General features: G+C 38.4%; 1 protein-coding gene across 4 annotated transcripts in view; it reads right to left on the minus strand.

The window, feature by feature from the left end:
* The window catches only part of ntrk3b (neurotrophic tyrosine kinase, receptor, type 3b), a 497,810-nt gene that overhangs the window by 14,954 nt on the left and 464,315 nt on the right, over positions 1-18,541 (minus strand). For 3 of the 4 annotated variants that reach the window (XM_028441230.1, XM_028441225.1, XM_028441221.1), the window contains 2 exons: positions 16,742-16,985; positions 12,536-12,598 (listed from right to left, as the gene is read on the minus strand). In XM_028441230.1, the coding sequence (XP_028297031.1) occupies positions 12,536-12,598; positions 16,742-16,985 (307 nt within the window). The remainder of the gene's footprint in view (positions 1-12,535; positions 12,599-16,741; positions 16,986-18,541) is intronic. The other variant, XM_028441234.1, reaches the window with a different exon arrangement.

Consider the following 18,541-nt stretch of genomic DNA (forward strand, 5'->3'; position numbering starts at 1 on the left):
ACGACAATGATTTAGACAGAGCGTGGATTCACACCCCCAGCCCTTCAGTTATGGGACGAAGCGCTCCACCACTGACCCACTGACACAAAATGTAGCAGTCACATTACTACCCTAGAAGCAGATAATGTGGAAAACTACCTAAACAAATATTTTCACTGAACCATTCATCTGTGCTGCTACCTATCCGACCTACTGATCAGAATTACAGTATTTTTTATTGAATATTTTATTGATCTGTGTCTTTAGGTTCCAACACAATGTGATTAATGTAATACTAACACAAAACAAGCTCTTCTCCAAACTCCATTTTCCAGCTCCTCCTAACATCTGCGAAGCTTTAGTTGTGAGTGTTTTTTTTATAGTGTTGAAAGTGTCAGACAAAAAAGAAAAAAGAAAGCAGTCTTACTAATGATCTCTCAGGTCTAGAGAGCACACGTTGCACATTTTGTTCGAAGTCAAACTGAAGTGTTTTTTTTGTTTGTTTTTAGAGAAATCTGAGGTTTGGCAAGGCACAACAACCTCTTTTAGTTTGTTTACCTCATCAAACAATTCTGAGAGCTTTACTTTGTCTTCATTAACTTTAATGAATGCTGGACATTCCAGCTAACGCTTCTCTAAGGTTTTGTGCTTTCCAAAACCCTGCTCCTCTTTTTGAACATAACATTTCATAAACATCAATGTTTTAATCCTACATAATCAGTGTGCTAACTAAATGCAACCCACTCCTCTAATCTGTAACTTGGAGTTTAAGCCATTCAACAACATGTTTAAATTAGTTTTTAATATAATGTTTGCACATTTCCAGAGGTGACAAGCAACCAAGTACAAATACTTTTTTGGCGATTTCTTACTTTTACTCCTTACTTTTTTAAACAAATATCTGTACTTTCTACTCCTTACATTTTAAAAATGAGCTTGTTACATTTAAGACCTTCAAAGATGACGTCACAACCTAAAAGGATGCAAAATTGTTGTAGTTTGAGCTTTTTTCTGTTAGACAGGTCCCTTTGTTTTATGGTTAACATTTTCAGGTTTTTAAAAGCATTAGGGTTTAATTTAGCATTACATTTTTTTTTTTTCTTGAAACATTTTATGTATAAATTGTATCATAATGGGTGCTAAATGCTGCAGGTGTTCATAAAAGGCAACATATTTCATTTATTTTCATGTACCAGTTTTCTACAAGTTCTTTGAAAAATAAAAGATATGACATTTGCTGGTTTAAAAACCCTTTTTCTGAGAAATCTATGTTCATGTATGATTCTTTTGAAATGCGAAAAAATACCGAACTAGTCTTTTACTATGGTCTACTGGTGGTGGTCATTCATATACATTAATGCTGGGGTACTCGATTTATTTTCTTTAATTAAAAAAAATCTTATTAGCATCATATAGTTTATCTTAAAAGTAATCATTTCTGATGTGTGCTGTCGGTACCTTATAATTAGTTATTTTAGTTAATAAAACCCCGAAAGACAAAATCTTGGCGGTCACCCCCTCCAGCTCCAATCACAGGATTTAGAGAAAGGAGGGGTGAGCAGAGCCCACGAAGGAGCCTCCTCATTGGCTGCCGCGATATATAGTGAAGCGCGTGCACGGTGCTAACTTGTTTTTGGTCTTGGTCTCCTATAGAGTCCTGTACAAATGGAAACGATCGCCGAGTACGCCCAGCCAATAGGCTTCGACTTACTGTCATTCAAAGTGAATGCTCATGCTGCTTAAACTGCGCACGAAAACGAGGGAGCGCGTCTCAAAGTATTACTCTGAGCATGGAGGAGCACTCCAAAACTCCAAAGTTAACCATTGCACGATTGCCAACGCATAAAGCATCTATTAAAAGTCCGGGTACAAAGCTTGTGGATAAACGTCTTTGTGACCGCAACAAGATTCATCTCGGAGCTGCTTTTCAAGGGGGGAGGGACTTGGTCCTTTTAAAAGGATTCCAAACGGACCCGGATTTGGCGACATTGCTCATGGACAGGTAATAAACATGTTTTAATCAAAAGTTATGGCACTCTAACAAAAAATGTGTAGTTTTTGTAGTTATACAACTTTGTTATGTTTTGCAATGCGCGTGCACAAACGTAGAGGCGTAGTTTCTGGCCGATTGGCAGAGACAGGGGAGGAAGTAGAGCTGTTGGGGGCATAACATCGAGACATTCTGTCAGAAACTAAGGATAGCAGCTTTAACTGCATTTAGTAGAATGCACTTTTTTTTACTTTTACTCAAGTAAGGGAGCTACTTCGAATTATTTCGTATTCAACTATCTATACTTTTACTTGAGTACAGAAGACTAGTACTTTTGCCACCTCTGCTAATTTCTTTCAAATAGGACTGTTTTTTAAATACTGCTTTCCTTAGGGCATCTCTTACCACCACTAAGGTTTCTATAACGCAGTCTTTATGTGTTTCTAACTAAAAGATAGGCCTAAGCAGAACCAATTATACAGAGAAATGTAATGCAGTAAACACATTAAGGGATAAATAAATTAGAGCACTTAAAAGTCTGCAGCTGTTTGAAAAACGTATCTGAACTTTCACAACACAATCATTAAGGATGAAATTCTCATTCGCTTTCAATCAAAAAGAATCACACGGTACAGAAATGGCGCCAATGGTGTGGTCTGGGTTAGTTTTGTCCACTTAAAGTTTTCATCATAATTTTCATTCACTACATTTTATAATAATAATACAATTTGTATATACTGTATATACAGTATTTATATGCTTTATATTTTAGTCGACTATATCTGTAACAGATTTAATCAACTAAAATCTATAACTGAAATAATCCTGATCACTAAAACTACATATTATTTTAGCCAAAATGACTAACTACATACAGTAATACTTTCGCCAAAATGACTAATGACTAAATCTTAATGTAACTGTATCCAAGCTAATATCCAAAGTGTCTACTAAGCAGTGATATTTTTGAAGTTGTAATAATTTATAACTTAATTACTTTTTTTCCCTGTAAAAGCAAAAAAAAAGTAATATATTTATATTTATAAAAGGATAATGTATCTTAGTTGTACTTGTTGATTGTCTTGTATACATGCATCAAACGGACAAAGATTTTCATTATTTTCTACAAGAAAAACTAGACTTTAATTACTTTAAATGCAAATTTAATGTGTTGGAAACACATTTACCTTGATCTTGCAGGAATGAGCCTTGTTGATACAGTATTTGGCCTTAATTACCTTTCACTTTCTCAGATGCTCAAAAACAGAACTGTATTTATTAACTCCTTTGAGCAGAAGCAAAACTTCTCCCAATTATAGGTCTTCAGAATGTAGATCATAATGATTATATCACTGAATATCAATGTTCAAACCATTTGAAAGATTTATTTCAATGTTGGCTTTCTCCTGTCGCCAAAATCCAGCATAAAAAAAAACCATTCACAAAGCTTTATCCATGAGTGTGACCCAGTATGACCACAGCCTGCCCATTAATCCCACCGGTAGAAAGTGGTTCTGCGTGGCTCACCTCAGTGTCAGTGTGGTGAAGTGAGGAAAATTAGCTCCTGTGTTGTTTACCAACCTTTGGATCATGAGGTCACAATCCTGCATTTCAACAACTTGCCGAAGGGCATCCTTTGAACCACACCAGAACATTTTTTATGTCCTAAATTTACCATCCCTTTCATATCCCAGTCTGTAGTGAGTGTGACGCAGAGCCACTGTGGAAGAGAATTAACGCCTCTGTGCTTCCCTAGTGGCAGAGGAGATAAAGTGGTGTTCAAGATAAATATAAATTTAAGAGGTGTTCCAAAATAGGTGCCCTTTCTTCACACCTTGAGCAGTTTTTATGGCCATTCCAGCGCCATGTTTTGCACCTTCATGGAGGGTTGGCAGCAGCTCTCTCATGTGCAAACTCATTTGGCAGAGTTGCACTGAGTCTAACTACACTGACTCAAACTCCACCTGGTCTCATTACACATGACACTTTTAAGTATTGTACACAACATTAAGCCAATATTGATACTGGGACCAGTCGCTGTGTGGTGTAAAACCTGGGTGGGATCAGAGCAGATAAAACAAGTATCAGGGCTGTATACAGCTCTCTGTCCCTGTGGAGCCTCATTAAGATTAAACTATAATAATTAGCTTCTTGTTAGCCTAGATGACTTATCTAAGGTCCACCAGGTGAGACTCAGTCTCATCCCATGCATACTAACGATGCTGTGAGGGGGGAGGTAAGCCTGGCTGATGTTCTGGCTGTGTCCGAATAGTCCCTCCTATCTCCTTTCCTATCTACTTTTCTTTAACCCTGTGGTAAAGGAAAGTTGTTGGGAGACTTCCTAAAGGAGTTTGGGAAAGGCCATCATGATGTGTTGACAATCAGATGCACTTCCACCAGGTGAATAATAATCCAACGGCGGTGAAGGTTAGTAACGTCTGCTGTGGTGAAAAAACAACAAATTTCCAAAAATGGACTACTAAAAGCACATTTATAACACTTTTCCTTGAACCTTTAACAGCTGATATAATCTCAAATATCACAAGGTTTGAATGTAAATCCAAGGAAAAGAGGCTACCAGGCTGGAACAAAGGTTGAGCCGCTACCGCCAGTAGAAACGCACTATAATGACGTGTTTCCACAGGTGGGATCGGCTGTACTCGGTTCAGCTCTTAAGGTGCGTTCACACCGAACGCGACCGGATCGCTGCAGTAGCGTCCATCGCCCCTGATGTGTTGCTTGCACATAGCGGTGCTTTTTGGTCACTCCATCACTACATCGCTCCACTGACGCGATCACCAGGGAACAGTGTGTGTGTGTGTGTGTGTGTGTGTGTGTGTATGTGTGCGTCTGTGTGTGTGTGTGTGTGTGTGTGTTAAGCCGGTGACAGGGTAGAGAGAAAGAGAGAGGGGGCTTATCATTTCTTTTCCTTTTTGCTCCGCTTTTACGGTTTAAATGATCGACTTACGGAGATATTAAAGGATAAGTTCAATCAGAATGTGTTATAATCAGTAGTTACTGTGGTTTTCAAGAAGTTAACCGCTTTAATTTTGCCCCAATAAATTGAGAAAGTGGTACAGCCCTCCGCTGCAGTCGTCTGCACTGTAGCGGGACGGGGGATTTTCGCTTTAAAATAAAAATAAAAAATAAAAATTTCAATTTACACATGTTACGATGCTTTAGGGGAGATAACTTGAGGTCGCATCATTTTCATTGATTTTAATGTAAACGAGTTGCTTCAGCCACTTCAGTCATGTTCGTGTGAAAGCACCTTTACTCTCTTTTTTCCCATTTCTATTGGTAAAAAGTACCTCCTCCATGGTACCAGATGCTGCTTTTTTAGTACCTCCTTTGTTAAAGTTCCAAAAAAAGCAGCCAATTGTGACGTAGGCACAAAGCAGACACTGATTGGTTCAGAGAATCATCACAGCGTAATCATCAACTCACACACAAAGAAGAAACATTTGGTCACCAATGCAAAGTTGTGAGGTTGGCAGCAAAAAAGTGCAATCCGCAATGGAAACGCTCCTGATGAACAGTATTGGGTCCCGAAAGCGAGCAGTGCGGAGCCGTGTAGAGCTGATACCGCCAAAGGAAACGTGCGATAAAAGAACATCACATTTAGAATGGTTGCTCACACACACTTTCTACTCAAAAATCAACATTAATCCAAAATAAGATGATTTTATGAAATTGTTACATTCATGCAAGATATAGGCCGACATAATGTTTTAAGCACATAAATGTACAAGAATCTGCGTCCCTTTTCAGTCAGTGTGAGTTTCTGTGAAAGCTCAGATGAACAGGTTTTAAATGTTGTTGCCGTAAGGAATTGTGGGGCAGCATTATCTGGTCTCTTTTGGTAAAGGATGCATCAGTGTTTCCTAGGCTACGGGAGGTTATAAAGGAGGGATTGAGCCTCCTTTTCTTAGCTTTTATATCAGGGGTCACCAACCTTTCTGAAACTGTGCGCTATTTCATATGGACCGTATAATCCGTAGGGCTACCAGTTAGAAAAGCACTTCTTAAATACTACGTTTTCATGGTTTCATTTGAGGGTAGGATCATAAGGAAGGCTAGCAGTAATTTAAAGGAGTAGGAAATGTTGAAGGTTCAACGTGAAACACTTTATTTCTCCTAATTTATTCAATTGCTTCATTTTCATTAAATATGATTCACCATGTATTTTTAAAATACATTATATGCCGGATGGTCAGTTGTTTATAACACACCACTGACTATCCACCAGCTCTGCAACACAATGTTTCAGTGAAAATAAACATTTAAAGATGGTTAATTTAATAGAAAAACTTTATCAGCAGTATTTTTACTCTACTTCTCTCAAATGTATTCATATTTATGAGTTTTAATCCTGGAAAGTACTGTAAATCAGATTTCAGATGGAGCTTATTGGTGACTAAAGCTCCTGAGGGCACCTCACATGGTCCATGCGAGTTACCTGGGGCCTGTGGGCACCATGTTGGTGACCCCTGTTGAATTGGAACAGTCCGTATCATGGCCACCACTTAAACATTTCTGAAGGTTAAGGAAAAGTGGATAGGAAAGGCAATAGGAGGGAATATTTGGACGCATCCTCTGCTTCCCAATTCATTACATGCTATCACCCTTGTTTTTTTCTAACAAGTCCACTATAATTAGCATTTTAACAGGGAAGGGAAAGAAAATTAAATAGCTGAAAACATAAAAAGAATAAAATAATTGCCCTTGTAATTATCCCCATCGTTCTCGCTAAATGACACGTGGAGAAGCAGACAATACTCTGCAGGGAGTGCGCAATGATTCTGCTCTTTTTCAGTGTGTGGCTTTGTAAAGTGGATTAGTGCTCTGCCTGTCCCACCATGGCAGGGGAGTGATTGGATTAACGCTATTGGAGGCGCAGCGGCACAGCGGGGGTATAGATTACTGGCCCTGTCAGGCTCTTCGATGGGTGCTCAGAAGCCGGCGGGGGGCCCTCTAAGGGCACCAGACATCTCAAAGGGACCCGATAGCCATCGAGACACACTAAGTCTCTCTGCTCTCACTGTGCTGCTATCTCTGCTTTTCCAGCACAAACAGCTGCAAACAAGTTCACTTTTAGAGGCTACAGTGTCCATTAGGTTCATACCTGCTGCGCTGCTGCCAAACACAGATAAAGTGATATCTGCTGTGGCTGGTGTAGACCGGCGGGTGGTGGAACCTCCTGAAGGTTCTTAAAGCAATAAAAAAGCAAACATATTTACACTATCAAGACATTTATCCTGGTATTTTCAATATTAAACTCTTCAAGAAAAGAGTAAAAATTTTTGGTGTTTAGTTGGGAATCAATTATAATTTCTTATAACAAACATACACTTTATATTATCCAAAATATTACCATTCATTTAAAAATTAAAAAAACAGTATAATAATAATAATAATAATAATAATAATAATAATAATAATAATAATAATAATAACAATCATTATTATTATTATTATTATTATTATTATTATGAACATATATAAAGTGGGGCAAAAACGTTTTTGGCAGCCACCGATCATAGGTACACATCAACTGTGAGAGAATGTGATTGTATGTTTTTTAAAGAATTTACTTGTAAATTATTTCACAAGATAAGTATTTGGCACCAACAAGCAAGCATGAATTCTTGCTCTCACAGGCCTGTTACTTCTTCTTTAAGAAGCTCTTTTATCCTCCACTCATTACCTGTATTAATGGCACCTTTTTGAACTCCTTCTCTGTATAAAATAGACCTGTTCACACCTTCAAACAGTCAGACTCCAACCTCCACCATGGCCAAGACCAGAGAGCTGTCTAAGGACACCAGGGGCGAAATTGTACACCTGCACCAGACTGCAATAAGCCAATCTACAATAGGCAAGCACCTTGGTGAGAAGAGATAAAACTGTTGGAGCTATGATTAGAAAATAGAAGAAATACAAGATCAATGACGATATCCCTCCACCTGGGGTTCCATGCAAGATCCCATCTTGTGGGGTACAAATTATCTTGAGAACGATGAGGAATCAGCCCAGAACTGCACGCCCCCCATGACCAGTTACCCCAACTGGTCAATGACCTGAAGAGAGCAGGGACCACACTAACAAAGGTTACTACTATATGTCGTCATGGGTTAAAATCCTGCAGTGCCTGAAATTTCCCCCTGATTAAACCAGCACATATCCAGGTACGTGTTAAGTTTACCAGTGACCATCTGGATGATCCAGAAGAGGACTGGGAGAATGTCATGTGGTCAGATGAGACCAAAATAGGACTTTTTGGTATACATGCCACTCATCGTGTTTAGAGGGAGAAGAATGCTGAGTTTCATCCAAAGAACACCATACCCACTGTGAAGCATGGGGGTGGAAACATTATGCTTTGGGGCTACTTTTCTGTAAAGTGGACAGGACGACTGATCCATATTAGGAAAGGATGACAGGGGCCATGTAACTTAAGATTTTGGGCAAAAACCTCCTTCCATCAGTAGGAGCATTGACGATGGGGTAGCCAGTCTCCAGACCTCTATCTGTGGAGAGAGTTGAAAGTCTGTGTTGCCCAGCAACAGGCCCAAAACCTCACAGCTCTAGAAAAGATCTGCAGGGAATAATGGGCCAAAATAACATTAGTGTCAGAAAATACCATCAGTGGCTGGAAGCAACTGTTTTTGTGTTGCATCGTGAGGTTCTGGTCCTGATGGACAATGTCTAACGTCTACGTATACTCAGGCATATTCAGCCAAATTGTTGTTCTCATCAAATTTTTTTAGCTTAAGAGAAATTTGTTTAACGACATCATTACACACCATATAACCATTACTAAATTATAGTACTTTCATTATCTGATGTTACCAGTATTCATTCTACACTCTAATGGAAAGGGTTTCTATCAGACAGTCGAGTTCTGAGCTAAAAGTCGGAGGAAGCAGAGCCCCCGTAGGAGGAGAGGCAAAACATGCAGAAGTAATAAATATGTCCTGTGTACTCATTAGCACAGAGATGCATACAGTTTTGAGGAGCTTGAGCTTTATAAATTATGCAACAGAGGAGCATCTGTTTGATCCTTGAAACAAGAGAAACATGGGGACCATTTCTTTTCAAAGCAAAGCAGTGCAGGTATGCAGAGGCTCGCTTGTAGAATCACAAACAACACAAAGTCCTTGAAAATGAGTCACTGCCGTGCAACATCAGTTCAATATTTGATCCTTTTTGTTCCTAAAAAAAAAACTGCTAAATTAGCCTGTGAATCTAGCCTCCTACTATACATTGAGGATGGGATTTATTTTTGTCACTTTTAAATACAAAGATAAGGTGAATATTTCAGTGTTTCTATTTATTGTTGCTCTGTTTTACCTTCAAATCATATTAATTCAGTGAAACACAGCCTTAAAGGGCACATGACACCTAAATTCATGTAAATGCTAAATGCAAGAATACATCCAAAACAGAGCGTCAATGACATTTTATATATTCTGTCCATCTTAAAGCGGCAGTATTATGAAAAAAACTTCATAATGATTTTACAACAGTGATATACATTCATTTAGCCTCATTCAGAAGGCCATAGTTCAAAAAGTTTGGTTTCCTCCTTCCCTTGCTTATTCACATTTTGTAAAAATTCAGCTCCAAACAGGTGAGTTGAGTTTTTGCCCCCTTATGACTCATAAGAGGGGAAACTCCTCCTCCTGACAATCCTCACTCTTCCTACCCTACAAGAATGTAAGCTCCTCCCTCTTAAACTACCTCACAGGTAAAACAAACATGGCGAAGGCAGGTTGATATCACAGTTTATATATTTACCTACAGTATATAGATAATCTAGTATATATTTAAACCGAAGCGCAACGTAAGCGCTCAAAATCCGTTTCACTTTTAGCAGCCGTATACTGCCTTGAATCACCTTTATGAGATGATCTGACCTGTTTGTGACCTAATGCGACGCAGCGCTAGGACAAAACAGTGGCTTATCATTTTGAATTGACTATTTCTGTGGTCAGACGAGGTGAGAAGGAGTAGGAAGCGACTGTTAATGATTTACTCTCCTGCTGCTGCTGTGATAAACACACCCTGAAGCAGCATTTAGTCGCTTTAATAGCCATGCATTTTACTGTAATGTGCTGTTTTTTTGGCTGAAAACAATAACAACAGTGTGTGGATACACTGGATTGCAGAAGACAATTGCTATGTTAATAAAGCTGTGGCGTGGAGTCGGCATCTACAGACACGCCTACTCATGCATATGCATGAAGGCCCCAAAACAGCCTGTTTTTAGAAGCATCATGAAAGTGACTTCACTGTTTTCAGAGGACTAAAACTCTGGAAAACAGGTACGTTTGGGGAAATAAACCTCAATTACTATGTTGTTGGGGTTCTTAGAACAATTGGAGATGGGGGAAAAATAGCAAAATGTTATCTTTTGCAGTATGGGTTGTGAGATAGCAGCGTGAGGACCGTGTGAAGCTCCCTTCAGCTTCACTGCAGCCTGAAAGCTCAAACTACTGCAGAGTTAGATAGCATCATCACTATCATCATTACACCAACTACCGTCAAAGATGCCTCCTGTGTAGCAGCAGCTCATGCAAAAAGACTTCTGTGAAGAGTTTCCTTATTTACTCTGAGCTTGATGCTCCTCCAGCCGAGCCGAGTGTTGGTTCAGTTCCAACCCAACAACAAAATATAGTTTGTTTTTCTCTCATACTAATGACAAACATGTCAGGAGATCAAAGTCAATTTCCTGAAAAACAGTTGTCTGAATAAATGAAACCTTAACATATTGTTCAAGGGGAGGACAGGGAGAACTTAATGGAATGATTACGCAAATATAACAAAAATTCCCCCCCAAAAAAAAAACAATGACTTACAACAACACACGAGGGAGCCACTGTCTAAGACTCCTTTTGATACGATTGATGAAAATTGCACAAATATAACAAGTTATTACAGGAGAAAAGACTCGGTGGAATTAGCTGTCATCATAGTGCACTGAAAACAAAACTTGTAATATTGACGTTTCTTACCTGCAGGTTGCCAAACCTTACATGACCTTATGTTCAACTGTAAACAACTCTCCCTTTCATTCACCCTTTTCTTCTTGCACCTTTATTGCATCTTTTGAGCCCTTCTGTCATTCATGTCCATCCAAACATGCATATTTCAGTGCTATTCTTCCAATTTCAAAGAAACATTTCCGAATATAATATGAGGTCACTGGTATAAAGCATGTAGCGTATATAGCAGACAGCTGTAACACTGACAGCTTAGCTCTGACAGTCGCCTCTTGAGAAACCACACAAAAGCCTTTTCAGTGCAGGCGAAAAAAAGAACATGCGAGAGATGGCTGTGATTGAGAACAGTATTCATCTCCATCTAAAACTCACTCCCTTTTGCTTGCAAAGTGGCTTGGGGAGTCCCACAGGGTTGTGCATCTATATGACAGTCAATGTCTCATGGGGGGTGGGGCTGTTCTTTTGGCAAGACGCCTCTAGTTCTAATCGACACGAGAGAAGTCTCCAATACTGTGAGGAGCTTCTTATCTCTGAGCTCTGTCTGTGTAGGCGGGCAGAGATGGAGCTCATATGACTCTCTGAATCCAACAAACAGACTGGCTAATACTTTATTCACTTTCTCACTGCAGTGTGTGTTGCACAGACTTAAGGAAATGCTGGACTTGAGTATTGTTACATAAAAAAAAAAAAAAAAATGTATACTCTGGGTTTTTTTTTAACCACTGTTAATTTATTTAAAGCATTTCGGAGATGCAACTACTGATTGGCCACGTTTTTCTTCATTCGAAAATAGTTATTCCGAACCAAATTATTCAGGATTCAAGTGTTCTGCTTTGTGTTTACATGGAATAGTAATTCCAAATTGAGGTTTACATAAAACAATCAATCCAGCTTTAGGTCTGAGGGTTGGGAAGGGTCCTGTGCATGCAGAACGGTGACACATTTACTCCGTCTCCGAGTTTTAGTATCACCCGTCCAATGTAGTAGGGCTCGTATTAAATAAATAGTCTCGGCACTAGTCTGGGCGGCCATCACCACAGCTGTCGTCACCTTGCGTCATCGCGACTGGCCAAGTATGTGCAGAATGACCGGAATTAACTTGAAGAGGAATTATTTAATTTGGAATTAAAATTGAAATAAACCAGCCACCTAATTTGGATTTAACTTTAATTCCAAATGACATTTGCATTTGGAATTAAGAGTTTACAAGGTCAGTTTTATTTTGAATTAAAGAGGAATTAAAGCTCCCGTGTAAACGTGGCAATTGTGGTGACTATTGTCTTTAAGAAGTGTATTTTTCACTGAGTTTTACATGTTTGTGTTTGTTCTTCTAGTTTTGAATTGGAATGTAAATACAGTATATGTAAGAAAAAAATAGGGGTGTAACGATTCGTTTTAGCAACGATTCAATTTGAATCACGATTTGTTGTTGCCAATTCGATTCAAGAATGATATCGGTTAATTTATAAGAATTCGATCCAAAATGATACAGTGACTTGAAATAGATTCAGTAACCATTTAGCCAAAATAATAATTTAACCAATGTGAATGAAATACATACCTGGATACTGTACAGTGCAGGTGAGTTTTCATAGATTCCTGATGTTTCTTGTAAGGGAATCGTCTATAAATGTGTTATGGACATAAACAAACAAGTAAAAAACATTTAATGGCAGATTTATTCACGTTATACTTGAATTAACCAACACTTATAAAAATAATACAATATTAATATAAAAAATGAAGTGCAACCAACATCTGTTCAGGTTAAATGAGCAGTAGTTAAACCTGCTACTTTGCGTTTTAACTTGATGTTATCATGAGGCTTCTGCAGAGCTAATGCTAACGAGCTAATGCTACATGTGCTGCTGCACTGAACGCTGTCACAAGGGCCTGATGGTGGAGGGTAGACACAGCGAGCAAGTGTTTCCACACACTGGATCCCAAAGGTGGATTATCATTTCTCAATCGCCGGCTTATCCGTTTTCTTTGTTTTCTGCTGGTGTATGCCGCGTGACATCACAGACTGTAACGTCTTTAAGATTAAAAGCTCTTTTAAAACACATCCAAATAAAGTCTGCCGTGCTTAAATCGTAAAAAACGTTATTTCCTTGTATCGTTACAATTGATTGATTACCTTTTAAAACGATTGTAGATTGATTAATATAATCTGGAAGCCCAACTTGCCGAGCACAGATAGATGTAGTTGGATTGTAGGAATATAAATTGAACAATCTAATGGGTGAATTGTTACACCCGTAGTAAAAAAAACAAACCAAAAAAAAAAAAAAAAACTAACACAATCAATATTTACTAAGCCAGTAATTTTGTGCTGCTTTAAAAAAACTCAATAAGGATCCACCAATGTTAAAAGGATTAGAACAACTTCTATTTTACATGTTCTCACCATCTACGGTTACAATGTGGTGTTTAAAGGAAATTAAACAGAAAATTATGCTAAATATATACACCTGCTCCCTCTGTTCAGTAGAATTTAATGTAAGATGTAATAACTTACATATTATTTAACAGTAAGTCAGTGCATTATCTTTTTAAATGCTAATCGTATAGTCATGTCCGTCACGTTTGGCTACCAGAGAGATTAGTGGCTAAGAACTGAAAGATAGGCTCTGAAATTATATAAATGCTAATCCTATGACACCCTGCCTATAAAGTCACTATGCAACACTTTTCTTTTGAAAGTAGTATTACATCTTTCCTCAAAAAAACATATCATTCCAGCTGGCATAATTACTACTAATATTGATTTAAAATGTCTTTAAAGAATCGGGATGCATAGCATAAATTACATGCATAGGTTCTCAGGTTATGGAAGCGTATTGCATTCACTTAGAAAAAAAATTACAAATGCAGTTTCAATATTTAATTTTTTGGTTTGTTTTTTGGGCTAATTTTTATTCTGTTCTTCGGACACATTTATTTCCTGTTTCCCTGAGTATTTTTTATTTTTATTTTTCCTGAACGCTTCAACTTGTTCCACCTCAGCTGCACATCGTGCCATCCAGTATTTACAGCCGTCTCCTGATCAAATCTTGAGTAAGTAAGTAATGTTTATTTATATAGCACCTTTCACAGACAGGATGGACACAGCGAGCGACTCCTTTACAATATATGCTTTACACATCAGCTCATTCAGACTCACATTCACACACAAATGGGACAGAGCTGCCATGTAAGGTGCTAGTCAACCACTGGGAGGAACTTGGGGTTCAGTGTCTTGCCCAAGGACATTTCAACAGATAGACCGTGATCGAACTCCCAACCTCTTGATCAGAGGACAACGCCTCTAGCACCTGAACCACGGTCGTCCACATGTCGTAACCATGTAGCCAGCCTGAATGCACTTCAAATGCATAATTTTCTATCCATGGAACAAGTCATAACTGTCCAACTGATCCTGGAGAAATGTTGCTATGTCCCACAGATTTAAATGGGCTTTCCTTCTCAACAACCACAAAGTCCTCAGGTGCCTGCGTAGGGTTGATAGACTAATTGTAATGCCATCAGTATGGTTAAAAGATAGAACTATCTCCCCGTGTCTTAAACCAAGTTGAAAGTACATTTTTATCAAATTAAACAAGCCTATCTGAAAACCGGTAGAAAAGGAAAATTTGTCCGAAAAACAAGAAAAAACAAACCAAAAAATGAATTATTCAGAAAAAAAATATTATTTTTTTTCTTCAAGTGAATGCGATACGCTTCTTTAACAAAGTGCATGTATTATGTTCAAAGAAAAAGTGTGGAGTATACCTGTATAGAATGATAAGTTTTTCTATGCCCTTGATCATAATGGTATCCTCCAGTTAAAAGCTCATATCATATTACAGATAACCAAGGATGATGTCATCAAACTTACAGTAACAAGTTTTTAACAGGACCAGTATCAGTTTAGATCCCAAAGGCCAGCATTCCCTTAACACACGATCAATAAGCCTTGCCCAGCCAGAATCCTGGAAATGGTTCACTAGAGCGCTTTTGATACTTAGCACCTCAGCTTGAGAACACCCAAGATCTGCAGTTTCAGACGTGCACTAACTGATTTATTCAGGCGTGATAGTTCCTGCTTTGAACTCATCAAGTTTGAAGTTGAACACATCAACTTTAGCTGCCCGCACACAGTAGTGAAGTGCTTTGTAAGTGTTAGCATTGCCCCAAGCAGTGTCCAGACGAACCCAGCTGTCACCGCGTAAAAACGCCAAGTCATCACACATTCCCTGGCTGTTTGAAACTGCCTGAGCCTTTATAGCTATTGCTCTTTTTTCCTGTACAAAGTGATTTATCTTAGCTTCCTGCTAAATAGCATTTACAGTCAGTAATTGTGTTCAACTGTAGGAAGGAATGTTTTTTGCTGGCTGTGGAAACGCAGCTCTAAGCTTTAGGCAGGAGGCTCAGCAGGCCCATCTCTTCACCTCCTACACTGCTAAAAACCACTTCATGCTCGCCAAAATAAATGGAGGGCTTGTTTGGTGGCCTAAGGCTGCACAGAGGACAAGAGAGTTGTAAAAATACCATCAACCAAATGATACCAGAGAGCAACAGTTTATAGTAAGTAGCACCTCAAGCTTCTCAAAGGAATGTTTTCCTGCTAATTAGGATCTAAACAGAAGTATTGCAAACTGTTTTTACTGATTACAGAGTTTTGCGTCAGTGTATTTCAGGTACAATCAAGTGATTGCCAACAACTGAGACACAAAAACTAAGGGGTAACCACTTCTAAATCCAATAACACTAACATTAGATGGGGAGGAGAGTCAAACTTTTGTCATCTGCCATACAATGCACTAAAGTTATATAGCTGAAATATTGAATCTATGTTAATTTTCTAGTTCTGTAGGGTGACCATATGTCTGGATTTACCTGGACATCTCCTCTTTTCACGTCTTGTCTGGACCGTGCAGCCAGATTTTACAAATTCATCAAAATGTCCAGGTTTCCCAGGGACCCTGAACGCTTCGAGGGGAACACATTTATTTAAATGACCGTAACTCCGCTAATATTTGCTCTATCGGAAAAATTGTAATTACGGTCATTTTACTCTTACGTGGCAGAATCATTAAAGATGCCACTTTGTTTTGACAAAATCGTCAGACACACAGAGAGAGGAGGCTAAAATCCACTATGAATTGAAAGAGACCAAATACTAGTAGATTTCATTAAAAATATCAACATGAGGTTCCTCCTGGATCATAAAACCATGGAGGTTCAGAGAGGGATATGAAAACGCAGGAGCCACTTAGAATGTAAGAAAGTAAGGTTCCATCATCTGGTCGAGACCATATCACCTCCCACCACTCCATCACAGACAGGATATCATTCATTAAAGTGTATAGTAATGATTATTCACTGTTCTGTAAGCATTAAAGTTTTTTTTCTTCCTATTTTTTTCCCGTTTTTTCTTCTTCTTCTTCTTTTATTTCTAGGAGGAGACGTTTGTCACTGTTTCACTGATTGAGATATTTTAAGAAGGTTTATATAAGATTTTTCAAGGACAGATTGTAATAAAGCATAATAAAGGTGATTAACTTCAGTCATTTTTTAAAGTCTTGGTTATAAAGAGAGAAATTGATTTTTAAACCTTATGAACGACAACAAATTATTTATCTATTATATTGTATTTTGCCATTAAAAGGTAGATTCAACAAACAGTTGAGTACTTGTAGTATGTCAAGGTCGGCCCAAATCAAAATATGGTCACCCTGAGTTCTGCACACAGTTCACATTAAAGAACAGCACTGATGAGACTTACCCTGTAGTAGTCACTACTGTAGATATCTCTTGACATGCCAAAGTCTCCAATCTTGACAAGAAGGCCGTTGCCCACCAAGCAGTTGCGTGTTGCTAAATCTCTGTGCACAAAGTGCTGGGAGGCCAGGTAAACCATGCCTGAGGAGATCTGGGTGGCGATGTGCAGCATCTGTGAGAGGCCGAGCTCCCCATTGGACTGCAGCGGCTGTCCATCCACCAGGATCATAGCATCAGGTCCGTGGGCTCTGGAGGACAGAGGATAGCATACACTCAATTCAAAAAACAGTTAAACAATTAAAAGTATAAGTACTACTAGTACTACATGTGTGATTACTTTTATTTAAAAAAAATAAATAAATAATAATAATTAAATGTTTTTCAGCCAATGATTACCATAAACAAAACATGGCTTGATATTGAAAACAAGTTTTTTTAATGCTAATGAGTGATGAAGCGCTCTAAACCAAAGAGTGAATTTCCTGCGCAGTTCTGCGAACGTAATGTCAAATGACGCAGTATTCCTTTATAATTGTCCTCTGCTCCATTCTCCCTGCACCGTAGATCACAGCTCTCACTGTTACAGATAAAGTTGCATTCTTCAGGGCTACAACTGCTGCAGCAGGAAAGGAAGAACGCTGCGCGCAAACAACGCTATGTGACCAAACCCAACCTCCAGTTGTAAACATCTGTTTGAACCTGACCCGTCCGGTGCCGTCGGATCCCGTCGGGTATCCATCCTCTATCCACAGTATCAGATGTGCTCTGGTGATAAACAAACGCCCCCGCGGTGGATTGGCTAATGGCTGCAATTACACTAACCACTGTGGTGTCACTATGGAGTCTGATTTCTAGATCCTGCCCTATGCTCCTTTAACTTCTACAAATAAGCGCTAAAGTGTCGTAATGTATTATAATCTCTTTAGTTTGTAGAGCTTGATGGTTACAAAAGCTTTATAGTTTTCCTCCAATGATCAAATATAACATTTAAGGCCTTTTAACCTTATCCGTCTCAAAAAATAGCTAAAAGCTGGCCTATTCCTAGAGCCGTTTTGGCTACATGCGGACCACGTACTGTATATATAAAGAGCCCCAAAGCCACTACAAAGCCCCAAAGCTGGGTCTTAAGCCTCATCTGATGAGAAATGTTCTTGTCTTCATCCCAATATGCTTTAAAATAAACGTAGAATATTTGAATAGCGCTTTGAGATGATTTTGTTGTATTTAGCACTATATAAATAAAGTTGAATTTAATTAAATGAAACGAACTGAAATCATATGTGGCTGGTGTTTTTTAAGTTGTGTTCTTCCTCTCAAAGTTTTAAATACTTTGTGTGTTTAAAGTTGTAAACACTCAATATCTGCTTTATCTACTGGCATATGGAGTATGGTTTTGTTTCCTTTTTCCATTTTTCATTACTTATCTTGCTTAAAGGTCCCATGTCATGCTATTTTTCACCCACCTCCATTTGTTCTTAACTTAAAATGTTCAATTTTAAAAAGAGGTATGAATGACTGTAGCATGTTTTGCTTGTAAAGTGTAGTAATATATTGCAGTATACGAGGCAGAGATGCTCATGAGGCTCACGTCAAGTGTAAACATCACAACTAGAGTGATTTTAATATTAGATTAAGATACCTTTGAAGAGATCAATCTACATTAAACATGAAATAATTCAACCATTATTTTTTAGGCAAAAATAAACATCAGCAAAAGTTTAGTGCCAAAAACAATCTTTAAAATGGGGATGCAAAAGGGGCATTTAAAAACACATTGTAGTCAGCAGTTTTTATCCAAAATCTA

Source organism: Gouania willdenowi, chromosome 3 (assembly GCF_900634775.1).
Source record: "Gouania willdenowi chromosome 3, fGouWil2.1, whole genome shotgun sequence".
NCBI classification, from domain to species: Eukaryota; Metazoa; Chordata; class Actinopteri; order Blenniiformes; family Gobiesocidae; genus Gouania; species Gouania willdenowi.